This window comes from Rhopalosiphum maidis, chromosome 4 (genome assembly GCF_003676215.2).
Source record: "Rhopalosiphum maidis isolate BTI-1 chromosome 4, ASM367621v3, whole genome shotgun sequence".
Lineage (NCBI taxonomy): Eukaryota > Metazoa > Arthropoda > Insecta > Hemiptera > Aphididae > Rhopalosiphum > Rhopalosiphum maidis.
The window spans coordinates 34,293,218-34,320,044 of NC_040880.1; the positions used below are offsets into that span (position 1 = coordinate 34,293,218).

Genomic DNA, 26,827 nt, shown 5'->3' on the forward strand with positions numbered 1-26,827 from the left:
TAGTATATGTAAATTATAATAATATATTATAAATATAATATATATTGTAATATTATTACCATCTAAAAGGTTATTAACATTTTTAGCATCTTGTTTATTTGTGGAAATATCAGTATGTCATGTTCGCCTAATATCTAAAGCGCATTTTAAAACATCAATCTTTTTACACTTTTCTTGTCATTAATATTATAATTAAAAAATCCTGAATAACAGGATATGTATCAATAATATATTTAACGTCTTGATCAGTTTCTGAATGAATTTAATAGCCAGGTATAATTCAAATAATACTTTGTAGTAATTTATTATGCTTTAAAAATCGATCGTATAAACGTGTTCATTGATCTATAATCTGTGTAGTGAATGTTTATAATGAGCAATAATATAGTATAAGCAATAACTTATTACCATTAGTAATAACTAATATAGAAATAATCAAAGTTTATGACTTTTTTATAGCTCTAATATCTAATAAGTTGTTTACTGAAAGTCGGTAAAAAAAGTAAATTGGATAGGAGGACATAACTCATAATCTCCCCCAGGGCACGATACTAGCCCCCTCATCCACACAATTTTCGACAATTTGCCAAGTACCGCATGTGTCCATTGTCCTTGAAAACGAACGCGCGGTGACGGCAGTCGCACACTCGTCTCGTGATGTGTCATCGTCAACCCCAAACGACCTCCTATAATAACAACCCTCCTACGCGTTATATCGACCGCTTTCGACGATTCGGCGCGTGCTGCAATCGGTGCCGACAGAGCTGAAACCCACGACCGCTGCCGATGGGGGCGCATGTTTCGCCGACCGCGTATCATCACAGCTGTAATGCTGTATTCGTTTTCTGTGTTCGAAACGGCACGGTGTCCGTTATTCGCAACAATATCTTATAATAATATTATTTATTTTACTATTACACTGCGCACGGTTGAATTGTACACATATCACCAACAACACCACTATTTACCTATTTCTTAGATAATATATATTATTACGACCTCCACGCAACAGCCAGATTTTATCAATTTTTTATTCGGTGAAATAATATTAATAAGGCCGTTTATTTTATAGTTTACTGCCTGGGTAGATGCTGTTATATTTGTATTCAGCTTGGAGAACGAAGCGAGCTTCAACGCTGTGTACGGATACTACACGAAAATGGCACACTACCGAAACTCGGCCGAAATACCGCTCATTTTGGTCGGCACACAGGGTGAGTATTCTATTTATATAAATTAATATGATAATATACGTATATATATTTTTGTTTTGTATTTTATTTTGTACACGAGGCGTCACATCGTATGTAATTGTGTACTGTGACTCGATTTCGAGTACCGCCGCAGTGAACATCAAGAAGGTAGTTTTTGAGAGGATAAACATCGCGTCGTCAGCTTTTTTTCGATTTCCGCAGAGGGGTGAATAGACTCTATAAGAATGTAGTGGGTAAAAAAAATGTACACGACCGCGATTTCTTTATTCTTTGAAAAATCCTCCGAAAATGTACGACGAGTACGCGTATATATAATATATATGAATAATTCAGGAACTTTGTTGCGGCATGCGCACGTGTATACTAGCTGTGTGTACGAATCGCCTCCGGTTTTTGACTTGCTTGACAAAATCGATACTTATATATACGATCTCTATCTTCTAGAAGAAGTTGTATGTACACAGATACCTATAGTTTTACTTAACCACGTTTCGCGATTGTTTTTGTGAGCGTAAGAAATCAATAAAATCTTATAACGAGCGTCTGTATAATCAGTAATATACATATATATATATATTACTCATTCTTTAGTACAGTTAAATTTAATGCAGAATAGTATATGTATATATATTCCTATAAACATTTAAGGATTTTATATTGGGGTGCATAATGATGCTAAGCTGATCATAATACTGGAATTTCTCGGTTTTCCGTATCTCATTATACTGTCGGACACTTATTTTATAGACCACCGTAATAAAAAGAAAGGTCTTATGAGTCGAACTTAATGGCTTTTTACATTTTCAACTGTGGACGATGTTTTATGTGTATACATAATAGTGTAATACTATATAATATATTATGACGTTCTTATTTTTAAACTATATATATGTAGAAAGAGAGATCATGATAAAATAATAAAATCGGAAAAACTGTATCATAGTATACAATATATTGTGTTATGTAACAGTTAACAATAATAACCGTATACTGTGTTTATCTTGTGCAGACGCCATTAGTGAAACTAACCCTCGAGTAATAGATGACACAAGAGCCAGGAAGTTAGCGGCGGACCTGAAAAGATGTTCGTATTACGAGACGTGCGCCACGTATGGTTTAAACGTGGACCGCGTGTTCCAAGACGGTAAGCATAATATTATATAATAAATTAAAATTGTTTTTATTATTATTTAAAAAATACGCATAGCTGCATTTCACTATGTATTAAAATTATAAGTTAGAACTATTAACTAGTTGATGCATGTTGAGTAAATATTGATTTTTATTATATAGTTTATTTAGATAAAATTGTAAAAAATGGTTATGGTCGAGGAATTACAGTAGATTGTCTGTAAGTGGTCCAAGTCATGAGATTCTGCAAGAATTGAAACAATTTTAACGATGGTTTTAGCTTTTAAATACGTTAAGAAGAATTAAGATTTAATCTTGTTAAGTTTAGTGTTTATCTTGTACCTATCTGTTTACCATTTGTGAGGATAATGATATTTGATTTGGTTATTTAAGTGTTGAAAAATAATAAGTTTCAAAGAAGAAGAAAGTTTGCTTGGCATGATAGACAGATTTTTTATTTACCTATGGAAGGATATCAAGAGTTATTATGGCTTAAAGAGTCACTGAGGATATCTAAGTCCCTGCATTTTTTATCCCCAACGTTAATTATTACTGCTTATTACGTATTCATTATTCTGTACTCACTTCCTATTGTTCTTTATACACGGAAATGTTAAGGTTTTTTTTCGGAAAGTCTCTATGTATACAAAAAATATATGATGCACCTGCCTTGAAATTTATCACCACTGTCAATCGAGAATATTCATATCAATAATTCAAACAAAAAATATACGTATATTTGTTTGTAGACTTTACCCTAAACACGCAAAGCGCAGTGTTTTTTTTTTCTATACCCTTTCTTGGCTTGAGTTTGTTGAGTTGGTATACGATTTTTAATGTGGACTTAACTTTTTATATTTCGGATAAAAATTAAAAGAGTTGTTATCTTAACATAATTATGTTCATGGTTTGTATTAAATAGCTTTAAACAAATTAATTACATCATGAACGAGAGTAATTGTGAACAAAAATGGTTTTTTAAATAATATATTACAGTTGTATATATTTTAGTTTTGAACTACACTTAATATATTATGTTTTGGTAGGAAAATTCATGCATATAAAATTAATTAAACGATGCCTATAACTTAACGTGTTCACAGCTTGTCAAAAAATAATTCAGCAGAGGCTATCTGCGTCTACTAACTGTCTGTCGGACTCTCGGTGTTCGACACCCGCCTCTTCGTCGACTACCACCCCCGTTGGTGGTCTGCAGTCTGCTTCCTATGCAGGCAACCAACTCCAACACCACCAAATCTACCAACACATGCAATCTCCGGCCACCGGTTCGCGGACGTTCTCGCAGGCTTCCTCGTCGCCGTCGCCGCCAGTACACGGGGCCGGTGGCGCGTCGCCCTCCCATCACGGCAGCAGTGGCGTGGTCAGTGCGTTCAAGGAGTCGGTGCTCCGGTCGAACTTGTCGCTGAACCGACAACCGCTTGAGCTGTCCATAGCCCTGGACAACAACAATGTATCGACGAAAACCGCGTTCGACGGTGGTGGAAGTAGCAGTGGCGTCGGTGGAAACATTGGCGTTGGCATCGGGCTGTCAGTGCCCTGCAAGGATTTGCCTACACCCAGTTCCACCCCTACGACCACCAGGAAGACCCGGAGGCGGTCAAATCTGTTCAACCCGTCCAAAAAAGACGACAAGAATCGGTGTCTGGCCACCGGCGAGCTAGGCAGTGGCCGAGCCATTCCTCTCAAACAGGGTTACTTGTACAAGCGCAGCAGCAAAGGTCTCAACAAAGAATGGAAGAAGAAATACGTCACGCTTTGCGACGATGGGCGGCTAACGTACCATCCTAGTCTGCACGTCAGTATACCACTTATTTATTAAACTTAATATCCATAAAATTCGACATTATAATATCATTGGATTTAGAAATAAAAGTATGATGCATAACTAGTACTTCTAATATGGCTAGTGACGGTGATTGGGTGTTTTTTATTAGCAAACTGGCATTGAATTTTCTCACTCTATTAGGTACCCAGATATATTACCAGCCAAGGATATCTCACATAATTATAATAAAGGCTAGGGACTTCGTGCCCTAAAGAACCACTAAATATTCTTTAAAAAAAAAAAAAAAATGAAAATCATAGTATTGAATAAAAATCTTTTTATTTTGATAAATATTATAAATATTAATGTTAATGTGTTAATTAGTTGTGAATATGATTTTTTAAATAATTGTTTTTTATATTTTACTTTCTATATTTAAAAAATATTTAAGTATTGCGTAAATAAATTTTCAATGATTCTTATAACATATAATTATATACTCTCCTGTTCTACAACTCTTTCTTTTTACCATATCTTCGGAAAAACCAAAAGCGATAATTTTTTTTCTTATCTCAGCTGATCTTATTAAAATCAAGTTTTTCCTGTTAATATAATAATACATATAAATAATGTACGAGTATATTGTATTTTTCTAGGACTATATGGAAGACGTGCATGGTAAAGAAATATCGCTCCAGTATGTCACGGTTAAGGTGCCTGGACAAAAACCAAGGGGATCGAAAACTATCATGTCGCTTTCATCTTCGACAACGTCGGCCAACCATCACAGCAGCAACGGCATATCTGAACATATGTCAAACATATCGATATCGAATTTTCAGTCAAAAGACAAACGAACGGCCGATAAAGTGATGCTCACCGCATTCGAACTGCTGAAAGAGCCCAGCTATAAGAACGGTGTTTCAGCGTGAGTAATTGTATTTATTTATTGTACACGTATTATTAATATTATAAGGCAATGATTATTAATTATTATATATCATAAAAACAATCTAAATAATTATGCTGATATAACTACCTAGTAGTCTAGTCACTATACTATAGTGAGAAACTTATGACGCTTTTTTTTTTATATAATTGAGTTTTTTAATCTTTTTTTTCACATTTAAATTTTAATTGTTAGGTATATTTTCAAATTGAAATGATAAATAATTTTCTTGATCTAGTTTTGACCGTGTTGTTTATTTTTGTAAACAGTAAAGATCAATATATTTTTTCTTTGATTATTAAATTTAATATCTGTATTTTAATTTTGTGACAGTAATGATATATTTATAATAATTTATTGTTACGAGTAATTTACTAAGTAATTAAGTTATTAAAAATAAATATGAGTAGACTAAGTTAAAATAAAATACATATTTTTAGTTCCTAAAAATTTGATAAATTTAGTTATTTTATAATTAGTTATAATAATATACAAATAATATTATTATTAAAAAAAAAAAAAAAAACACTAATGTGTACCAGATTTAAAAAAACGAATCAATTTAGGTCGCTTTTTAAACTTTTATCTTCTATAATCACTTAATTTTATATACCATAAAAATAACCAAAATATAATTATTTATGTTTGTTTTATAGTAACGGCGATGAATCAACAATAAGTATGTCGAACACTTCGTTGTCGACCAACAACGGTGATCTCAAAGCCGAAACACCTAACGTGAAAAAGAGACACAGGCGAATGAAGAGCAGTAACATTAAGAACCAAGAGTGCGAAGGTATGTAAATATACAAACAACATCATAATAATTAGCTTAAGAGTTATGGATGTGAATTTAATGCACATAAAATTGTTTTTATATGCATTAAATTATTAAAACTTAACAAAATCCCGAAATATGCAAAAACGTTAACTTTAAAATTTTAAAAACTCTTACTCGCGCCATATTTAATGATATTAATTTTCTTAGTCAAGTCTTTTGTAAAATTTGACTTATCAAGTTATTTTTTAACTAAAAATTTGAGTAACTGGGTGATCCAAATCATTATAAACCATATAAAATTACATTTGGAATATGGATACGATAAAAAATCTCAAAATAATAATAATAATTAAGATGCAATGTTTTTATTATTATTAATTAGGTATTTTCATTTTTTTTGAACCTCTATCTAATTTCATATAATTTTTATTGATTCGTGATTCTTAATTCAATCAATTAATGTTTAAATAGGAAAAACTTTACAAGTCTAAGTTATTTTACAAGAAATGTGATTTAAATTCCAATTAAAATACGATATTGGGTCCTAAGTGCAGTAAAATAAATCTTAATCAAATTAAAAATCATGAAATGTTTAATATTACCTTAAATCAAAGTGTTCAAATTTATACTACACTTATATAAAATTAAATTATTTATGTTACGTGTTTAACAATACCCGATAAACAACACTATTCCGATTATATTTTTATCTCGAATATGTATTCATCTAAAACGTTATTGGCGACAACAATGATAATATTAGGTAGCCTAATTTTAAACATTCATAAAAAAAAAATTAATTTAATATTTACAATTGTACAGACACGGACGGATACGAATTCCTAATCGTATCGTTGGACAATAAACAGTGGCAGTTTGAAGCTAACAGCTCGGAGGACCGAGATGAATGGGTGGCCGCTATCGAACAGCAAATTCTCAACTCGTTACAAGTCAGTATTTAATAGTATTCTAAGTATTTATAAAAGAAATTTATATTTTTAAGTATTTACTTTTTATACTAATATAAAAAATAACTGAACTTTATTTCCACAGAGTAATGAGATTAACAAAGTTAATGTTGGTGGTAAATTTGGTTCGTCTTATAACCGAGCAGAAGACGTGCAAAGCATCCGGACACGAGTACCTGGAAACGGGCAGTGTGCTGACTGCAATTCTCCGAATCCCGATTGGGCTAGTTTGAATTTAGGAATACTAATGTGCATCGAGTGTTCCGGCATACATCGCAACCTGGGCTCGCACATATCCAAAGTCCGATCTCTCGACTTGGATGGATGGCCGTAAGTGTTAAACATGTATTTTTATTATTTTAAAAAATTTTAATATTTTTAATTTTTATTAAATGTTACAATTTCGATATGTAATACCTCATATATTTATGTTGTATTTATATTATAACATTTATAACGGTCAATACTATCAATACTATCATTTTTTTGAAAAAACAAATTTTTTTTTTAGACCATCTCACCTAAAGGTAATGATGGCGATGGGTAACGATCTGGCCAATTCTGTATGGGAATCCAACGTCCGTCCTGACCGAACCAAACCCAATCCTGGTTCGAGCCGAGAGGAGAAAGAACTGTGGATACGTAGCAAGTATGAAACCAAAGAGTTCCTACCAGCGATAGGTCACACGCCCAACTTATCGCAGCAGCTCATCGACGCCGTGTACAGGTGGGTCATAATTTAAATTGTATACTATTTTGATTGATGGCCAAACAATTTTTTATTCTAAATTGTCCCAAATGATTTGGACTTTTTCGTTTGTATTTGAGAAAAATTGCAAAGCTTTACGCCCTTTTCAATTAAAGTAGATTAATTTTATGTATTAATTTTTCTTATTTGTAGGTGTGACATGAAAGCCCTCACGTTGATATTAGCTCACGCCAGTGCTGACCAGGTGAATTGCGTCGTCAGTCACCGAGACTTGCGCACACCCCTACACCTAGCCTGCTCTGCAATCAACCTTCCTATAGCACAGCTACTCCTATGGGTAAGTGTGACATTTAAAACTGTTCAGACTGTATTGCAATAATACGAATAGATATATTTTTACTAGTCGAGATAATTACTCTATATAAGTTAAAAACATATGCTCTTATATCTAAATAGAGACATTGTATTATTGAAGTGAAATTTTTTTTCGTAGGTTAAACACAAAATAAATATTGACTACTGACACAATTGTAAATAATATTTTGCATGAAAAAGTGTTTAATTAGGCCCTACTCTACTCGAATAAAAATAAATGTCCAAATTAAATATTTAAGAGGTAAAAATGTAGAACAATTACTGCTATTATACCTATAATATACATTATATATACACTATAGTGTGGTTACTTGATAATAAATTTACGCAAAAATATTTTAAAAACACCTTTACGCATACTGGTTTAAAAAATATAGAAATATATGAAATCACCATAAAATGTAAGGTTTATTAAAAAAAAAGTGTACCCTCTAACATTTGACTAAACCTACGACCATGAAAATCCCCCCTCCCCAATTTATAGCTAAGCGTAATTATTATGATGACGTTATTTTTTTTTATTTCGTTATCGTCCTCAGTACAAAGCAAACGCCAAAGCTGTGGACCACGAGGGCCGAACGTGTCTGCAACACGTGCGAGCGGCTTGTCGGGGCGCCGCCGGTGCCGCATCCGTCCAAGACGTCGGTCCACTGACAGACTTACTCGTACAAAACGGCTGCCCCGAGAACGGGACCAGCACGCTGACTAGGCCGTTGGACATACTTCCGTCCAGCGTCATCTGATCACCGACTCGACACATCGCCGGCGGCACAGTTATCGCATAGCTTCGGGTGTCGGACAAGGGAGACGACGACGGTCCGTTTGGCGTGCGCGCAAAAAAAATAATATAATAATTAATTAATGATACCGCGCTGTGATAGCTTTACATAATTAATTATAAATATATAATGTTATAAAATAATCATAAATATACAAAATATAGTGTTAAACGCGTCGTCCGTGTAACAATAATAGTATAATAATCGCGTGTCCAGTCGTTGATTCGATATTAATTTTGTACCAGCGTTGATGACAAACCCGGTACAGGTTAAATTTTATATTATACCCGTTGTAAACTGTGGACGGCGGCAACCGCATCGCGTCCGTGACCTGTATTATAGGTAATATTATTATTGTTGTTTACTTTTATTTTATACCGTTTCGTGTTTAATTACCTTGATCGGCTTATATATTATTATTATTATTATTATTATTATTTTAGACTATGTAGTAATATTTTATATTTTAATATTATATAATGTTAAAATTACATATTTATCAACAATTATTATTATATGTATACATATTATTACTATAATAATAGGTACCTAGTTATATATATATATATGTATAATAATAATATGTATATAATATTACGATGTTATTAGAATTATTATTTAAAACGATTTGATTTATTATTTTAATTTTTATCACTTGTTTTCTTTCTGTATAATATTATAATATATCGCGTCTTCGAGTAAATCGTTTATACCACGGTCATCATTAGAACTTGTAGAAGACCTTCTTAAGCCGTGGTTGATATGAACTACTATAATACCTGTACGGGATAGCGCTTTAGTATTTATTATGTTATGTATCAGCCGTTCGAAACTTGCCTGCAGCACTTATGTCGATTATTTTTATTTGTAGACCTATTTAACGACTGTAAAAATACAAAATCGTTTTATTATATAATACATTATATATAAAAAAAATTATACTCACAACAGCTTTAATCGCGGTTACCTGTTCTTTTTTATTTTCTCCACTATATATTATTACCTATTATTATATTATATTAACTGTCTCTTTATTTACATTGGTACTCATCATTCCCTTTGTTCCCGATAATTTGTATTATTATTATTATTACTTTTTGATTATTTTACTTCAACAGTGTGAAAAACAAACATAATATTATAATATTAATTGTATACAATGTATTTCGCCGTTCATTTTTTAACGTGTTCATCATACTTAAGCATATCACTGGATACTTATTATAATGGCCACACAAGTAACAATATAATATTGTAATTTTATCAGAGTACTTTAATGGTTAACTATACGAAAGACTTAATGGCACCATGCACTCCTACATAATTATATATGTTTATAAAATTTTATATTGAATCAATAAATATGTTGCGGTAGGCAAATGCGCTTGTGTTCTTGTACTGCGTTTTTCAGTAGTAAAAAAATATATGGAACGTTTTAATTTTATTGTTTTATTTACACATTATTCAAATCTCTAACCTTCATAGATATGTAGAAACAAAAATGGTTTTTCTTCGATGTTAAAAATGTGAATATATATTTGTAATGCAGTTTCACTTTTTTAAATATCTATCATTTGAAAAAAAAAATAATTTATAAAATATAAATTATAATTATAAATCAAGATTCATCCAACTTCATTATAATTACATGTAAGATATAACTATATGTTTTATGATCAAAGAGTAAATATTAAATAACGCATAAATAAAAAATATTTATTTATTTAGATATATAAAATATTAAAAATATTAAATGTTATCATGGTTTCTTTATAATTACTTCTCAAATCAACAGTTACATTTTGATTTTGATGGGTTGTTATTACCACAAAGCATTAGTTGATCTTCTAAAATCACAAAATCCTATAAAATAATAATCAATATACATAATATTATTATCCATTTGAAGAAAATAAAACTATTATTATTTTACACATTATTACACACACATATATATATAAATATAACTCAATATAAAGAAAAAATATAAAATAGATACTCATTTAAATTACATTTTTAATTTTAATTTCAAATTCCATCTCGTTTATCATAGAAATCATTTTCAAAAATGAATCATCTACATTTATATTGTTTTTTGATGATACTTCAAAAAAAGGAATTCCAAAGTGTTTAGCTATCTACAAAAATGTCCAAACATTTCATTAATTTAGAAATAATTCTAAATCAAAATGCAAACAGTGATTTTCAATTAATGCATAATAATTTGTATTTAAGATATTAAAATTAATTTTTGTTTTTATTAATCATAAATCACAACCCATTATTATTACCAGTTTTCCTTCTTCAGTCGATATCTTTCTGTTTGATTCCAGATCACATTTGTTACCAATCAAAATTTTTACCACATTTGAAGGAGCGAACTGAAAATAAAAGCAAAAATATCTAAAACTTAAAACAAATTTTTAATATGATACCTAATTTGTATAATGTATCATAGAACTATTATTTGTTGAATGTGATACACCACATAAATAATACCAACCATCGGACGTGAATACATTTATCATCAACGCAATAATAAACAATATATTAATTTAAGTTTATTATTTTGGTATATAATAAAAAATATGATGTCATAATAGGCATGGCCGTTTTTGACCAAAAACGTACCCTTCCCTTTTTGGCCAATTCACTTTTCGACCGTTTTTTTTCAAATAATTAATGACAAATATTATATATAGATTTTAATCATTTTCGATATGTATAAAACGTAATACATTAAACTTTTTGTATCGTGTAATTTTCAAAATTACCTATTTTATATTACTATTATACTTAATTATTATTGACAAAAATTGTATATTATTATTTTATGTTTTTATAGAATATTATACATATTGTAACATATTAACATAAAAATAATGTTAATATATAGATATGCTTAAATTTTAAATAATTTTCTATATTTTATTTTACAACATTTTAGGCAACTTATATTTTTAATTAAATTATATAATTATATAATTGCTATAATTTTACAAAAATTATATATAAATATTATTTTGTTTATAACTTTTGTTTTGGCTAAAAGGGGAATCTGTCTTTTTTAAATTTAGTCGAAAGTGAATCGGCTGAAAAGGGAAGGGTACGTTTTTGGTCGAAAATGGCCTCGCCCGTCATAATATTATAAGATTTTTACTAAAAATCTCCTAAAAAGGGTTCAAACAATGCTAATTTACTGATAGTATCATACAATATATAGTATATCATTAAATAACAGTACTTATTAAATATTAAGAATAAACCGAGTAATAAATATAAAGGTTACAATAACATATGGCATGAATAACATTATTTACAAAACTCTTAGATTACATTTATATATTATAACACTAAATAAAAATAGGAAGATTACATTTGATTTTAGTTGATACTTATTTTTTATAAAAACATAAATTTACACTCACAAAGATGTAAACCAAATATTATTAAATATTATTCATATGAAATGTTAAATACTAACATCATCAATATTTTTTATCCATGTGTCCAAGTTGTGTAATGAATTCAAATCTGTAACATCATATACAATAAATAATCCCATCACTTCTCTGTAATATAATTGCATTAAAGATTGATATTTTTCAGTTCCAGCAGTATCCCTAAGAATGAAAAAAAAATATTACAATTATATCAACATCAAGTTATATGATTAAACAATAAACAATATGTAATATTTTAAGTAAAAATACACAATTCTTTTAAGTTTTAGTTGTTATTCAATGGATAGGCTCACAAACTCAGACCTTAAAGACCTATTATAGACACCCTTTCTACCTGTAACTTAATTCAATAGATATGTAAGATTTAAACATGTTGAAAGAATTACAATTGTCTTGCAATTAACAACTCTTACACAAAATATTAAAAATTTACAATTAATACAATACTTACCAAATGTTTAGAACAATGGTTTTGTTTTCATAAATGATTGTTTTCTTTTTTAAATCTAAACCTGTTAAAAATAAAATTCAAACACTAAAAGTAAAATATGATATTTATATATATTTAACGGTTAATGTTATAACAACATAAACGAGAGCTTTAACAAAGAAATAGGGATAAATAACAAAATAAAATCTTTTATATCCATCCATTTAATCTATCGTCTATCTGATTTATCTATAAAAGTAATAACAAATTTACTACCATTTTCCACTTTTTATCACTGCGATCGAGGAATCGTAGCAATCACAACAATAAAAAGTAAAAAAGAGAACAACTTCAATCCTAGAAGATGAACTGAGAAAATAGTTGTGCACCACTCGTCAAGCACATATATCTCATTGATCTATTTTTTTTTATTTCATAGTACAACAATAATGCATATAAAATAAATATTTCTGTTAATACATCGTTTCATTGTTATATTCATGACTAAATTACTTATATTCAGTCATGGTTATATTAATTTATTTCACAATGATTATCCCCCTGATAGAGTAGACTGTAAATAGTGTACATATTATACATAAAATATAATTCATATATCATAGGATTGGTGTGCCACTAACATTTTGTTGTAGATGAAGTATGCCACATTGTTAAAATGATTGAAATTCACTGATCTATATGATCAGTGTACCTACATTAAGAAATACATATGCACATAAATACACTCCCTCGTCAAAAAAAAAGAAGTCTGAGACAATTGTTGTACATAAACATTTTAAAAATTCAGCACTATCACTGAAAACATACATGTTTAACTCACCTGTCGTAGTACTATAATGTTCGATGAAATTCCCATCACAGTACCGTTTAATGATAGAAGTCTTACCAATATTCATGTCACCCACTACAATAATTTTCCAAATTCTCTGTACCTGTTGCGGTCCAGTCTTATCTGCTGGCTCCGCTACTACTAGCTTGTCTCCCATTGTCACGACTCGTAACAGCTACAATAAGTCTGAAAAATTTGAATATATAAAAAAAAAAAAAATATATTAATTGATTATGAAGATTAAAAATGATTATTTAAGCACATTTACTCGAAAAATGTGTATCAAATTATTATTATTATTATTATATAAGAAAATTTAGCGTGTTGCTGGTAAAATTTGTTCTTAAATAATATACAAATAATAAATAATAAATATATCAATAAAATAAATATATGTATATCCTTCAAAAGCTACTTTTTCACCTCCTCTATTGGATTTAAAAGTTTTCATTTCAAATGTATTTAATAAAATAAAGTATAAAAATTCAAATGTATTTATTAAATTTAAATATAAAAATTAAATGAAAACACTTTAACACTTCAATGACTGTCAATAGACTAAAATTTGTTCACTCAAATAATAGCATGAAAGTATGAAAAGTCTACATGGGAGATTTCCAGTAATAAAATGTTATTTTATATTTTACCAATAGTTATATTTTATGATTAAGTATGAAAAAAGGTCACCTATAGTCAACTACAGTTGCGGGTTAAGGGGAGGGGGAAAAGGGGCCAGTGGCCCCCAGCAGCAAATTTTTAAAGGCGGCAATTTTTCAACGACAAAAATGAAAGTTTTAAAGTCTCCTAATGTATTCTAATTTTTAGAATGAATTATTAATAATCATTAAAAAATGTGGTAACAATATAATAGTAATATAATAATATATTATTACATTGTCAATCACGTCAACTGTCTAGAGTCAAGACCATACTATTAGCAACTTGTGTTATTATAGAGCTCGTATAATCAACGCATTTCTATTTTCGTTCTTATCATGTATTATTTTCGATTTTAGTTTGTATACAATATGTTTACAGGCTTACAGCAGAACACATAGACACATAATCGTGTTTGTGTCTGTAATACACCAGTGTCGGCCTGGCTATAAGGCTGTGTGCCTACGAACGCGGCCGAGGCCCCGACTTTTTTTTTAGTTAATAATTAGTGGAACTTAAAATACCCCGAGCCCCCCGTACAAGCGACCGGGCGTATTTAAACGACGCAATTTGTCCCGGATTTAAAGTACCTAATATTAACATATTTTCCATCTGTTTCATATTCATTGTTTATATTGCCACAAATGTTTAGAAGTCTTTTGAATCCCTCGTTCTTATTTAGTACTAAGTCCATTGTAGTTTAGATAGGTAGTATATTTACGATAATTTGACAAATAATCCAATAACTATAGACGTTCATTAAATAAATACCATTTAAAATTAACAAAATTCTCAAAAATGTATATATATGCAATTATATACATTATATTCAAAATATGCAAAAAAAATTGTTCTATTTAATCGAGAGTAAGCCAATTCGTACATAATATTTGACAATCAATCAATTTGGACCTAAGGAAAAACTAGTGAATAATGGCAATCGAAAAAGATATCAAGATTCAGAAAATGCAAATTAGTAATTATTAACACCATAGCTAAGTCATCTAAAATGTTATATGAATTACTCATTTAGTACTACTTGATTTAAAAATAATGTCCACTATCCTATGAGCAACCTTGTTCATTATAAATAAAGAAAAAAATATTGAGGCCCCAAAGGAGATTTGCGGCTGAAGCCTTTTATATGCCAGGCCGACTCTAGCATGAGTTGTATAATAACTAACAGATTATTAAATTTGATATTAATAGTTTCAAATGATTTGTTTTTACACTACTAAGCAATTGTTTTTAATTTTTATTATACTATCTATTATTTTATTATTTGTCTCCCGATTCTCGTAGACCGTAGTCGTTGTCAGTTTTGTCAAGTCATATTATAGTATATAGATTATAGACTGAACTTTAACAAATTTTAACACAGTTTTTATTTAATATATTTAAAATTTTTAAAAATTGTTCTTTTTTCCCGGGAATCCAGACAGATAGGTAAGTATTATATTACAATTTATTAATCGAAACAATCTTTGTATTGGGATAAAAGCAACACGCTAACACACCAATGTTGTAAAACTGACTTAATAATATAATATACCTACAGTTAATTATAATTCTTTATCTCGTAATAATTGGATGTATTTATATTGCTATAATTTATAGCTTTATTTTACTTAATTGTAGATCTCTTTTATATCGTTATGATTGGAATTTCTTATTGTGCACAAATGTTTATAATACCCATAATGTATTTATACACAGTATCATTTGCCACTTTTGGACTATCATATATCGTGTGTTTAATTTTAAAGGTAACAGGAAATATTTCAAACGCATGACCTTGAATTTGATTCGGGGTTTTTTTACAGGGTACATACATATGTATTTGATAAATTCTAATTTTTAACTTTTTTTTTATCTGCGCATGCGCAGTAAAATAAAAACTTCTTAAATAGGAACCACCATTTTTGACACTGGATTTGGATTGCTCTATTTTTTTTAGCAACTTTGATCTTCACAGTTTTTTGATATCTTCAAAATTGACATTTTTAAGACAATCAAAAGTTTTAAATTACATTTGGTGACTAGGTGTAAATTTATTGAAGATAACAATAAGCAATGACATTTTATTTAGTAGAAGACAGAGGTTTAGGGTAAAAATATACTTTTATTATGGTTCATACAATTAATATATTTATTCCACATAATTGTATATGTGTTGAATACTAAGTTATGCCAATTTGAATTATTAATTAAGCTGTATAAATTTATCAAGTGTCAATCTCTTGAAAAATTGTAGTCCCGATGCACGTTCTATCACTTCCAAAGGCATCTGAAAAATATTTAACAAAAAAGTTATGATTTATAACTCATAATACGTTCATTAATAGACATAAATTGCATTTAATAATATACATAATTCAAAATTACTTATTGCAATATGGTTTACTGGTTATAGCCATAAAAATAAATGAATAGAATTTTTTTTTATTCCAATATTCTATTATTATTTGTTATTAATGGTATACCACCTTTTGTTCTAACTCACATCCATCCCTCAAATTTCTTCATCTCAAAAAAAAATTTTATTTACTAATATTACTATCCTAATAAATAAATACACTGCAGAGTAGATAAATCATTTTTAATAAAAATAAATAAAATTATAAAACTGCTATGAAATCAAAAATCTTAGTTTTAGTTTTTATTTTCTGTGTAAAGAACATCGAATACGTTTTCTATAATAATTGCTTTATCAATTATTACTACATTTAAAGATAGAATCAGATGCTGACACAATATATACTCCAAATTGTTTATTTTATGCAATGATTTATCATTGAATTTCAATTAAATACATTCATTACAGTAAACTAATTACTAAATTACATGGCATACTCAAAATAATTGGAGCCTACTTTATAGGTTTTGGTCGCCTGATCGAAATAAATTTATTTGAGTCACATCATTTTTTACATAGAAAGTTATGGCTGTAAAAAAATGATTTTTTTTCTCAATATGAATTTTAAAAATCTATGTTTTTACACTAAATATATGATAGAACAATCAGATTTTGACTATCATACTTACTCTTGAGGTAATACCAAAAACCAAAAAATTATCAATATTTTTAAAAGTTGTGGTATCCTTAATTGTCTACTTTTAAATAATTAATTTGGATTATTCTTTATTAAAATTAAATTAAAAAAGTTACCATAAAATTAATTCAAAATGTGATTATATTAGAATATTACATAACAAGTACTACTCAACAATGCCTTTAACTTATTACTAATTAGTATGGTAGAGGAATTGAAGCTCTAAAAAAGCACTAAACATGCAATCACTTTAGTACTTGAAACCATATAATATGCACTTCAAATACTCTTTTTTTGCAATTCAATTTAAAAGTATTAATAAAATAAATTATATTTAAAATAAGTTAAAACAATTAACTAATTTAAAAATATTTTAGATTGACAACCTAACTACCGTATGGTGGTGATAGGTTATGGTGTAAAATGTAAATGATTATCTATTTATGTATTAATAAAATTAATTACAGAAAATTAATATTATAGCAATCTATAAATTATATTATTGGCAATCTTCAAGCGCTTCTAGAAAAAGCACGTGCCCGCAAACAGTCAAAAACCATACTATAAGATAAAAATTAAAAATAAATAAATTTTTATCCAAACATATTGACTGCATTGTTTGAAATAAAGACATCAGTGTGGATTTTATGAAATTGATTTAAATATGTCTAAAAATTGCACAAAAAGTGTAAAATATGACCTAAAAACAATAAGTACTCAAAATTACATTTATATGCAACATAAAATTTCAAAATTAGCTTTATGAGAGCATGAAATGCTAACATATTTTTTTATTTTTATAACTATGCAATTGCTACAGGTCCTCTACCTTACTTATTAGTTATTTTTAAACATAAAATTTAATTTAGTAATATAAATTACTTGAAAGTCTTTTAATGGTATATCGTCTGGAATCACTTGATTTGGCATTAAATAACATTCTAAATAAAATTTAGACTCTGTACTTTCAGTAACAATAATTTTATAAAAATGTGTAGGAACAGCAACGTGATTATCACCAATTACTTGATATTTGATCCATAATTTTCCATCATCACCTTTTCTAAAAATATTTTTATTTCAATTAGTGTATACCAGTGGCATAGCCAGGATTTGAAAATGAAGGGGGCCAAACCCAATATACTAAGAAACTATAATCAACAATTAACAATAACAGTTCATTTTTATATTAAGTTAATATAGCCGATGGGGGAGCCTCCACAACCATGGCTACACTACTGGTTTATACCTAATACTTATTCACGAATAGATTATTATGGTTCATTTAAAATTAAAACTATATATCTTACTTAGGCAAAAAAAGTGGACCAGAACAAATATAAACATTTTTATTATGTTTTGCTTTTTTCCTAACATATTTTTCTAAATTATTCCAAGCATCTCGATTGAATCCTTTACCAACTTGTGGAGCAATATTTGATAAAACAAATGTTTGTTTTATCAATTCTTGACTTGATTTGTGATTTCCTGCTGCAGCTAAATGTCCACGATCAAAACCACTATTTTTATAATCTTTATTTGTAGCTCTAAAATATATAATTTTTAAATCAATACTTTATTTTATATGATAATATTATGATAAAAATAACCGATAAAACTCATGAAATGATTTATCTTCATAAAAGTCACATGATGCTCTATCTACATTAGGATTATACTCTACACTTTCTGGTGTAAGATGTTCTAGAACCCAATGGGGTATACGATTCCTTTGATCATAAGAAAGAACAAAGTTCTTGTATGAACGTACATTATCCAAACTTGGAAATCCATACTTCATAATCTTAAAATATATACATAAGTATAAACAAAATATGGTTAGCTAATGAAACTTAAAATAAAAAATAAATATAACTTATAAATTAGACGGTAAATAAGTAAAACAAATTATAATTAAATTTATTGAAGTATGTACATTTTACCTGCGATATTCGCTGTTCATTATTAATGATTAGTTCTTGATTATTAGTCACAATGCCATCGGCATACACTGCATCAAATATTTTAAATCCTGGTATTCTATGCGATGCATTTAATTCCCTATACTTTCTATCTATCCATATTCCAAGGCAAAAACTTGAAATACCAACAGCTGCAGTAATATGTCTGGAAAACATTTCTAAAATCTAATAAACAATGATCCCATTGACCTATTATTCGGATCTGTCAGAAGAAAATTCAAAAAGGTCGTTTAAGTCTAATGTTAACCAGTCTTTGTGGATTATTTGTTAAATTATTTTAAAAACTGAAGTGATAACAACAATTGATAAAAAAAACATGTGATGAATCCATAGACCTATAAAGATATGAACCCTTGATTGATAATTGTATTACTATTTACTTTATAGTATTAGTAGTATTATAATTTTTAATTTATTTTGTATATATACATTAACACAAATACCTGCTTAATAGTGTAATTATAACTATTCTTGAATTTATTGTCTATATAATTCACTTCTTTGTAATACAAATACAATCAACTGCATAAAACTATCAGTGACGATACTATACTCATGACAAATTAATAAAGGCAACACACAACAGCTATAGATATAGTGGCGTCAAACTCATGTTATGTGAAGCAAATAGCAATTACTTCACTCCTTAAATGGGTTTATCATAATATAAATTGGGTGGGTGGTTGGAACAAAAATTTTAGACTTCACTTCAAAAAAAAAGTTCAGCGCCGTTAGCCGAATAATTTAACTGTACCAGTACCTGATGGAACATAAAATATATTAAATATATTCATGATATTCATTATAAAATGAATAAAGTTTATGATTGCACTGTATTGAAAATGATTAATTATATAAATACTAGATTAAAAAATTTCTTTTATAAATTAAATAAGAATAAATCATTTTTTAAGTATTTAACCAATCTTTAGCAAAATTGATCAAAATATATTGATATTGTATTATAATTTAACATTTTTATGTTAACAAATGATTTACAAAACTAAAATCTCATAACTACAGCTGAATAAACATATAAAATATGTACTAACAAAATTAATGCATACAATTAAAAAAAATTTACTGTTAGGATGACTAGAGAACTTCAATAAAAATGTATTACCCTAAACATGTTTGATATATTGCTAAAATATTTCAGTCTAATTAATATTTAATAATTAAAAATATTATTAAAATTTCTAATCCTTATTTGGTTACTTTCTTATTCAGGTTCATACATCATAATTTAACAGCTACCTATTTTAAAGAATTGTAACATTTGTTAAACATAAAAGACAGATTATTACTTAAATTATAAATATCTAAATCTAGATTATTAATTATTTAAGATAATTTTTCGTATATAGTCCAAGTTATTGCAGCCATTAAGGATCGTCTTAAAATTCGAAGAGACAGCCCTTTGAAATAACCAGCTATTCCATACTTCTGAAAATAAATAAATTGTGTAAACCAATAACAATGAATTACAATAGTACTGTATACCTACTCGTTTAATTATAACAATAGCATCAATCAAAGGAAGTTTTTCTTTTGATAGTTGCTGACTAGTTTTTATTACATCAAATGGTTGAGTAATAAATGATGCTAATCCTCCAGCTAGAAGGCCACATCCAAAAATATAAAATGGTTGTTTGTTATCTAATCCTAATTGAACAATACAAAACAATATTTGATTAATTATTTATCTTTTATATTAAATTTTGATTTTTAATTATTTTTTCATGAAAGTGAAAAATAGTGTTAAAATAAATTAACATGTATTTTAGAATTATATGTATAAGGGAGGGTTAAATTTGTTTTTGGTAAAAATGATTGAAAATTTAATTTTTAAGTATTCAAAGCAAATCATAATTTTTTTTTTTTTTAGTATCAATTGAAAATTATAATTCATGAGCCTAATTTTCTTTATAAGCATTTGATATTCTATACTTAATAATTCTGTCAAAATCACAAAAATATATATATTATTTTTTGTTAGAATTCATAACATTTTCAATTTTTACACAACCTACCACTAAAGTTGAGCTTACAATATGTTACAGTTATAATTTACAGCATAATTTGTTTTTATATGTATTAGAGTTAAAATGTTAACAAACTTATTTATTTAACAAACAGTACAATATTTTCCTCTAACAATTATTTTGTTGTAATTAAAAAGTATTAACCGTAGACTTGAAACTTTTCACTATTTTATGTATTAATAATTTTAATTTGCAATGAAAATTTTAAAATATTTAATTAATATTAAGTTGCTTTGGCCATTACTTGTATCTTATATTCATAGTATGTTGATATTGACTTATAAACTATGAGTTATAATGTCTAATTACAATATTATAATAACTAATTATATAATATATTATATGAACATTAAATTTTTCAAGAATTAACATAAGTTCATCCTAGTGTCATACTATTAAATTAAATAAAACTATTATAAAAATATAAATATTTTTCTTTATAAATAGCAGCTAAGACTCTTTTTTTACTTATAATTGTTATTTGTTAACAATTATTTACCATTGAATATTTGAATTTAAATTAACACATTTATGATCTATTACAATGACCTACTCAATGACAAAGTCACCTACATAAGTCCATAATCTGCAATAAAGCAGAGCAAGTAGAACTTATTCATTAATACTTGAAGAATTTATGGTTCAGATTTTTTCAGATTTTTTTATATTTAATAAAACTAGTTGTTGAGCCAGTCTTTGGTACTTTTGTTCCATATAGATTACTTGTGCTAAAGTGGATTACATATAATATTAAACAACAATAGTATAGTACCCAGTCTTCTGGGTCATTGTTAATCGTAGAATAAAAAATTAATTATAAACATTTTTAAATTTACAACAAATTAAAACAAACTTCTTATACATTTAATTTTAGTTTTATAATACTTGCCTTCTAATAATGTTATATTTTTTAATTTTATAAAAATCATAAAATATAATGCAGAAAATGGAGCATCTCGTAAAATTGTTGGTGTCCATCCGCGATATAATACTTTCCAACACTCCAACCTAAGAATATCAGATATGCCACGGGCTAAAGTTGTGTAATGATATTGACCACTCTGAAAATAGAAAGTTATAGTTTTAAAATAATTTCCTAAGTTGTAAAAAGTTAATTAAAATTGACATCAGTATGCGAGTGTATTTACTTACTTACTTCTACTCTAGTTTTTAAGACAGTGAAAGGCATTAGTACAGAAACAGTAATACATCGTGCACTAAATCCAGCTATCCCAGACTTCACCATAGAAGTTTGATTGTTTTTTGTTAAGTATGAATATATTAATTGTGTAAGTGATATATGAATTGCAATTCCTGGAATATTGCGTACAAGAGACTAAAAATATAAAAATTTAACAATTCAAAGTATATAAAATAATTATTACCTATATTTAAATTGCAATATATTGTTATTTTACGCGATTTCGTAAAAAATTAAATTTCATACGCTTATGAAATTTTTTCTATATTGACGCTAGAATTTTATTTTACAGTTATTTGAAGGAAAAGTTATGGAGTACCTTGTGTTGGGTTTTTTAACCTAAGGTATAAATCAAAAAAAATGTTATGAATTGTCAACTTCAAAATTCCTTGCGATTTTCGCGATTTTGTAAACATTTGAGCTTTAAAACAAAAATTTTTGATTTTTTTACTACGATAAGTACAACCTATAAATAAACCTTGTATTAAATTTTAAACAATTTTTGGATTGCTAAATTTTTTTAAAGGCTTTTTAAAAAAATTTTTAATTGTCTATAAATAGCTTAAAAAAGTCAAAATATTTTGAAAATTTAATCCTAAATAGATAACGCTTATATAAACTTTTGGTAAAAATTTGAAGTATGCATTTACAATGATTCGTTTTTGAGTAACAACAAAATAAAAAAATCGATGTTGTCAAAAACTAGTTATGCATAAAAATTCCCATTTTCAGTTATTTTTTTAGGGTTTTTCCTGACGCTTTTAAAAATTACTGGAATTTTATTACTTGTGACCCCCTAAAGTAAAAACTAAATTTAATTTTCTTTTCATAGAGGGGCTGAAGTCAAAAATCAAAGCACTATTACTATTCAAAAACGTGGTGACATCAGACACAAAAAAAAACATACATCATTGTAAAAACTATTCATTCATCACTCCGTTTAGAATCTAACAAATATTATACTCCAATTTAAGGAAATGATTATGAAGTATTAATAATATTGTATATTTTAACTTTTTTCAACAGATTGTTATTGATATTGTAATACAAATTTATTATAACTTAAAAAATTGAGTTTTTAAATCATACAGACTGACGATGACGTTAAAATATCGTAAATATGTGTGTTAGGAAGGTAGATATCATTTTTAATATAGTTATTTTTTCCAAAAATATATTTTGGATGAGTTTTTTTCTGGGACTAAATATTTGGGGTTAGTTTTTAGGGGAATCGTGGTTGACTGGACGTTTATACTCAAAATCGTTATTCATATAAAGCAGTAATTTATCATTGAATTCAAATTTAGCATACTTATATATTGTAATAGCTTTCTTACTCAACAACGGGTTACAATCGACACTTACTAGTTACTGTATAGTTTATTGGTTACCTAATTTACCTTGTATACATAATCATAATACAAGTGAAATTAAATTTGTTAATTTATAATAAAAAAAAAAGAAAATGGGTAACAAAAATAAATACGTTTCACCTAAACCCATTAACCAGACGACTAAATAGGTTTTCTATTATTCATCAAATTAAATAAAATTTACTTCAAAAGCTTGAATATTAAAATTTTTTAATATTCAACAACTTTTTTGGTCATAGATATAAGTTATAACTATAAAATATAAACGGAAATATAGAATAAAAAGTAATAAAACGATATATTTTACGCATGTTGATTGGTGATATATTTGATGTACAACATAATTGGCGTTTCCGTTTTTCACCCTCTTTCTTTCTCGCTATTGGGGACTAGGAAATATGCATAATTGGTGATAATATGAGATCTAACTAGTAATTAGACTATCTAACGTAAATTTAAATGAGATATTTAGCCCGTATATGACCACGTGAGACGGGCTTTCTAAAAAACACTTGTGATACAAATTAAGTTTTAAAAGTACATATAAAACTATAAGCCAAGTACAAACAAGAAATTAATAACGTCCAAAATCCAAATATGATAAATATATTAAATCTTGTTGCATCAAAGTCGACCTAAAGCAGGGCCCACCCTGGACCTCGTACTTATGTATGACATTTAAGACCTCGCATTAATGAAATTCTAATTCTTCTTGATAAAACATTAACCCTTCGTCTCCATCTTAGGCTAGCTGTATTATATGTTATATAGATTTGAAGCAAGACTAAAAACTGGAAAAATCTCAATAATCAACATGTTACGATTATCTTATCTTATCATCTAGGTAATTTTATGATCAGGGGTATGCCGAATAATTTTCAATGGGGGGAGAGGGGATATATGTTATAAATAATAATACATTTAAATGGATTATGGAAATACAAAGACACAAATAAGGAGCATCATAGCTTATGAGTCAATAATTTATAAGCAATAATAACTTATTATTATTATTAATAATCAAAAAATTATGACTTTATAACAACTCAAATACCTAATACTTAATAGGTAGTTTTCTGAAAGTTGACAAAAAAAAATGAATGGGGGGATACAACCACTACCATTCTAAAGCTATGCCAATGATCGTAATACAAAATATGTACTAAAATAAATTATGTTTCATTATATATTATATATTTTTCTTTTAATCACTGATCAACAGATAAACAAATTTAATTTAAAAATTATGAAATAAATAAATTATTAGGCTGTGACTATTTAACAAAAAAGTTATCAACATAACTATACTCATTTTGGCGTTAGTCAACTTTTAAAGTTTTAACCGCTATATACTTGTTGAACTCAGGGTTTATTTTTAAAATCAATATCTGTCGAATAATATAATTTTAATATTAGATTAAATCATTATTTATTAAGTAATAAAATACCTATTTTTATTCATCAAAATATATTTAATGAAAGAATCTATTTGTTTTTGATAGAAAATTATTACTTTGGTATTATGTATTTTCAATAGTACAATTAAATAACCAAAATCATTTAATAATGAAAAAATATTATGTTTAATATCTGTAGAGAATTTTTATAAATAAAACAAAGCAAATAAAGTAAAATATAGATACATTTAATAAAATATAAAATATAAATAGGTAGGTACTTACTGGAGACAGTCCTCTCCAAAATCCATAAAAAGATTGTTGCTGCCAAACTGATTTTGTGGCATTAATTATTCCTAATTTTTTATCACTAATATATACAATGTTAGTTAAATTATGTTATCATGTATTTTCTTAATAATTCAGTTACTTTCTAGGGTCTTGTAAGACTGTTTTTATAACATCAAATGGTTGAAATACAACTGTAGAGAATAATCCAGATGTAGAACCGGCAATAAATGATTTTAATATTGGATGCTATAAAATTATGATTAAAATTTATTATGATTTAAATACACGATATAGTAAAGCTACTTACATCATGAACAAATGTATTTACACGAATATTATTATTCTTGTTTGATCCATTAATATCATAAGAAGACTCCATATTAAGGTGAGAACTTATTTATTGATCTAAAATTATACAAGCATTTTAAATCTTTAAAATTGATATATTTCAAGTTTTTAACTATTAAAATTTAAAATTCACGATTACCACAGAATAGATAAAACGTTATTATGAGTGTTTGTTGTATTGTCATGTATGGCCATCATCAACTTACAACTAACAAATACTATATACGATATCGTATATAATATAGTATTTGCTACGAAGTACTGTTTAAACTATAACTATAACTTTTAACTATAGTGATTTGTCAGTAATCACTAATCAGTGTTTATTCGTTGTTTATGTCGCGATGTCATGTGAACGATATCATATCATATCGCATAGTATTCCACAATTCCATATCGTTATCAGTCTTCAGTACCGACCATCAAAATGTGTGAATCTTTTTACATGGCTCTTTAACTAATTCTTAATTATTCCTTATAGCTTATGTAGCAATTCACAGATTATAGTACTTATTCACTTAATCGGATTAGGCTAATCCTCTTCATTTCTGAAATGAATAACAACAATAACTATAGAAGTTGGTAATTGCACGAATACCGGAATACATGACATATAAATAATATATATATATTACTTAATTATGCTTGGTAGAAATAAAAAAAAAATTAAAAATCATTGTTGAACGATAGTCGATGAACGGATTCAATGCAGAATAGATGAAGATTAAAATTTAAAATGTAGTGCATAATCTAGGAGATAGAGCGATCTTGAAAATGCAGTGTGCCCAACCGGTCGAAATAAAGTACGAAAGATTCGTATCGTATCTGTACTTTGGACTTGGGTTGTACTTTGAACTTGCATCACATAGGTATTTTTAAACACGCTGTAGTAATTATTAATAGAACTAGGATTCTATTTACAAACTTCGAGATTTATTTTGAATTTTTGACTGGCCTGCCGCACGCGCGGTCTGTTGTTGATTTATGAATGATCTTCGTAAGCCCGCCACGGTTCAACCACCTGTACGCCGCTATCTTGTCACC

At 27.7% G+C, this 26,827-nt stretch overlaps 4 protein-coding genes across 9 annotated transcripts in view; 1 reads left to right on the plus strand and 3 right to left on the minus strand.

Moving 5' to 3' along the window:
- LOC113548475 (centaurin-gamma-1A) overlaps positions 1-9,156 on the plus strand; it is a 94,165-nt gene extending 85,009 nt beyond the window's left edge. For both annotated transcript variants that reach the window (XM_026949368.1, XM_026949367.1), the window contains exons 3-12: positions 1,073-1,214; positions 2,224-2,358; positions 3,449-4,161; positions 4,788-5,059; positions 5,737-5,876; positions 6,684-6,811; positions 6,915-7,159; positions 7,341-7,556; positions 7,731-7,875; positions 8,453-9,156. In XM_026949368.1, the coding sequence (XP_026805169.1) occupies positions 1,073-1,214; positions 2,224-2,358; positions 3,449-4,161; positions 4,788-5,059; positions 5,737-5,876; positions 6,684-6,811; positions 6,915-7,159; positions 7,341-7,556; positions 7,731-7,875; positions 8,453-8,656 (2,340 nt within the window). In that variant the 3' untranslated portion in view covers positions 8,657-9,156. The remainder of the gene's footprint in view (positions 1-1,072; positions 1,215-2,223; positions 2,359-3,448; positions 4,162-4,787; positions 5,060-5,736; positions 5,877-6,683; positions 6,812-6,914; positions 7,160-7,340; positions 7,557-7,730; positions 7,876-8,452) is intronic.
- A 1,242-nt stretch (positions 9,157-10,398) lies between these two features.
- On the minus strand, positions 10,399-14,411 carry LOC113549425 (ras-related protein Rab-13-like). Of its 4 annotated transcripts, none has more exons than XM_026950711.1 (7): positions 14,330-14,411; positions 13,428-13,622; positions 12,608-12,668; positions 12,177-12,315; positions 10,984-11,073; positions 10,705-10,830; positions 10,399-10,555 (listed from the first exon to the last, which is right to left on the minus strand). In XM_026950711.1, exons 2-7 carry the CDS (start codon positions 13,591-13,593, stop codon positions 10,481-10,483), a joined length of 657 nt encoding a protein of 218 aa, XP_026806512.1. In that variant the 5' UTR covers positions 13,594-13,622; positions 14,330-14,411; the 3' UTR covers positions 10,399-10,480. The 4 variants fall into 4 exon arrangements, with proteins under 4 accessions (XP_026806512.1, XP_026806513.1, XP_026806510.1 ...); XM_026950709.1 differs by lacking the exon at positions 14,330-14,411 and adding an exon at positions 13,860-13,996 and having other exon boundaries at positions 10,481-10,555; XM_026950710.1 differs by lacking the exon at positions 14,330-14,411 and adding an exon at positions 13,852-13,900 and having other exon boundaries at positions 10,481-10,555.
- Positions 14,412-16,195: 1,784 nt separating this feature from the next.
- LOC113548078 (endonuclease G, mitochondrial-like) lies at positions 16,196-19,396 on the minus strand. Its single transcript, XM_026948745.1, has 5 exons — positions 19,090-19,396; positions 18,757-18,950; positions 18,457-18,693; positions 18,029-18,209; positions 16,196-16,380 (listed from the first exon to the last, which is right to left on the minus strand). The coding sequence occupies exons 1-5, from the start codon at positions 19,282-19,284 to the stop codon at positions 16,297-16,299; spliced, it is 891 nt and encodes a 296-aa protein (XP_026804546.1). The 5' UTR covers positions 19,285-19,396; the 3' UTR covers positions 16,196-16,296.
- A 795-nt stretch (positions 19,397-20,191) lies between these two features.
- LOC113550530 (mitochondrial glycine transporter B-like) lies at positions 20,192-26,583 on the minus strand. Of its 2 annotated transcripts, none has more exons than XM_026952423.1 (9): positions 26,419-26,583; positions 25,923-26,331; positions 25,743-25,840; positions 25,575-25,681; positions 25,430-25,514; positions 22,330-22,509; positions 22,063-22,234; positions 20,632-20,793; positions 20,192-20,574 (listed from the first exon to the last, which is right to left on the minus strand). In XM_026952423.1, the coding sequence occupies exons 3-9, from the start codon at positions 25,812-25,814 to the stop codon at positions 20,465-20,467; spliced, it is 888 nt and encodes a 295-aa protein (XP_026808224.1). In that variant the 5' UTR covers positions 25,815-25,840; positions 25,923-26,331; positions 26,419-26,583; the 3' UTR covers positions 20,192-20,464. The 2 variants fall into 2 exon arrangements, with proteins under 2 accessions (XP_026808224.1, XP_026808225.1); XM_026952424.1 differs by having other exon boundaries at positions 20,198-20,574; positions 20,636-20,793; positions 26,419-26,566.
- Positions 26,584-26,827: the final 244 nt, after the last annotated feature.

Bases quoted from the DNA above. Each gene is read 5' to 3' on its own strand.
- LOC113549425 (XM_026950711.1), bottom strand. From the start codon at position 13,593: ATGGGAGACAAGCTAGTAGTAGCGGAGCCAGCAGATAAGACTGGACCG. The intron at 11,074-12,176 runs GTTAGTATTTAA...TTTTATTTTCAG, and splicing joins GGATAAAAAATATTGATGAT to TTCGCTCCTTCAAATGTGGT. The intron at 10,831-10,983 runs GTAATAATAATG...ACATTTTTGTAG, and splicing joins CGACTGAAGAAGGAAAACTG to ATAGCTAAACACTTTGGAAT.
- LOC113548078 (XM_026948745.1), bottom strand. From the start codon at position 19,284: ATGTTTTCCAGACATATTACTGCAGCTGTTGGTATTTCAAGTTTTTGC. The intron at 18,951-19,089 runs GTAAAATGTACA...ATATATTTTAAG, and splicing joins ATGAACAGCGAATATCGCAG to ATTATGAAGTATGGATTTCC. The intron at 16,381-18,028 runs GTAATTTATATT...AATATTTTTCAG, and splicing joins TACCATTAAAAGACTTTCAA to ATGCCTTTGGAAGTGATAGA.
- LOC113550530 (XM_026952423.1), bottom strand. From the start codon at position 25,814: ATGGAGTCTTCTTATGATATTAATGGATCAAACAAGAATAATAATATT. The intron at 20,794-22,062 runs GCAAGTATTATA...TTGTTCAATTAG, and splicing joins AAATATAACATTATTAGAAG to GATTAGATAACAAACAACCA. The intron at 20,575-20,631 runs GTATACAGTACT...ATTTATTTTCAG, and splicing joins TGTTATAATTAAACGAGTAG to AAGTATGGAATAGCTGGTTA.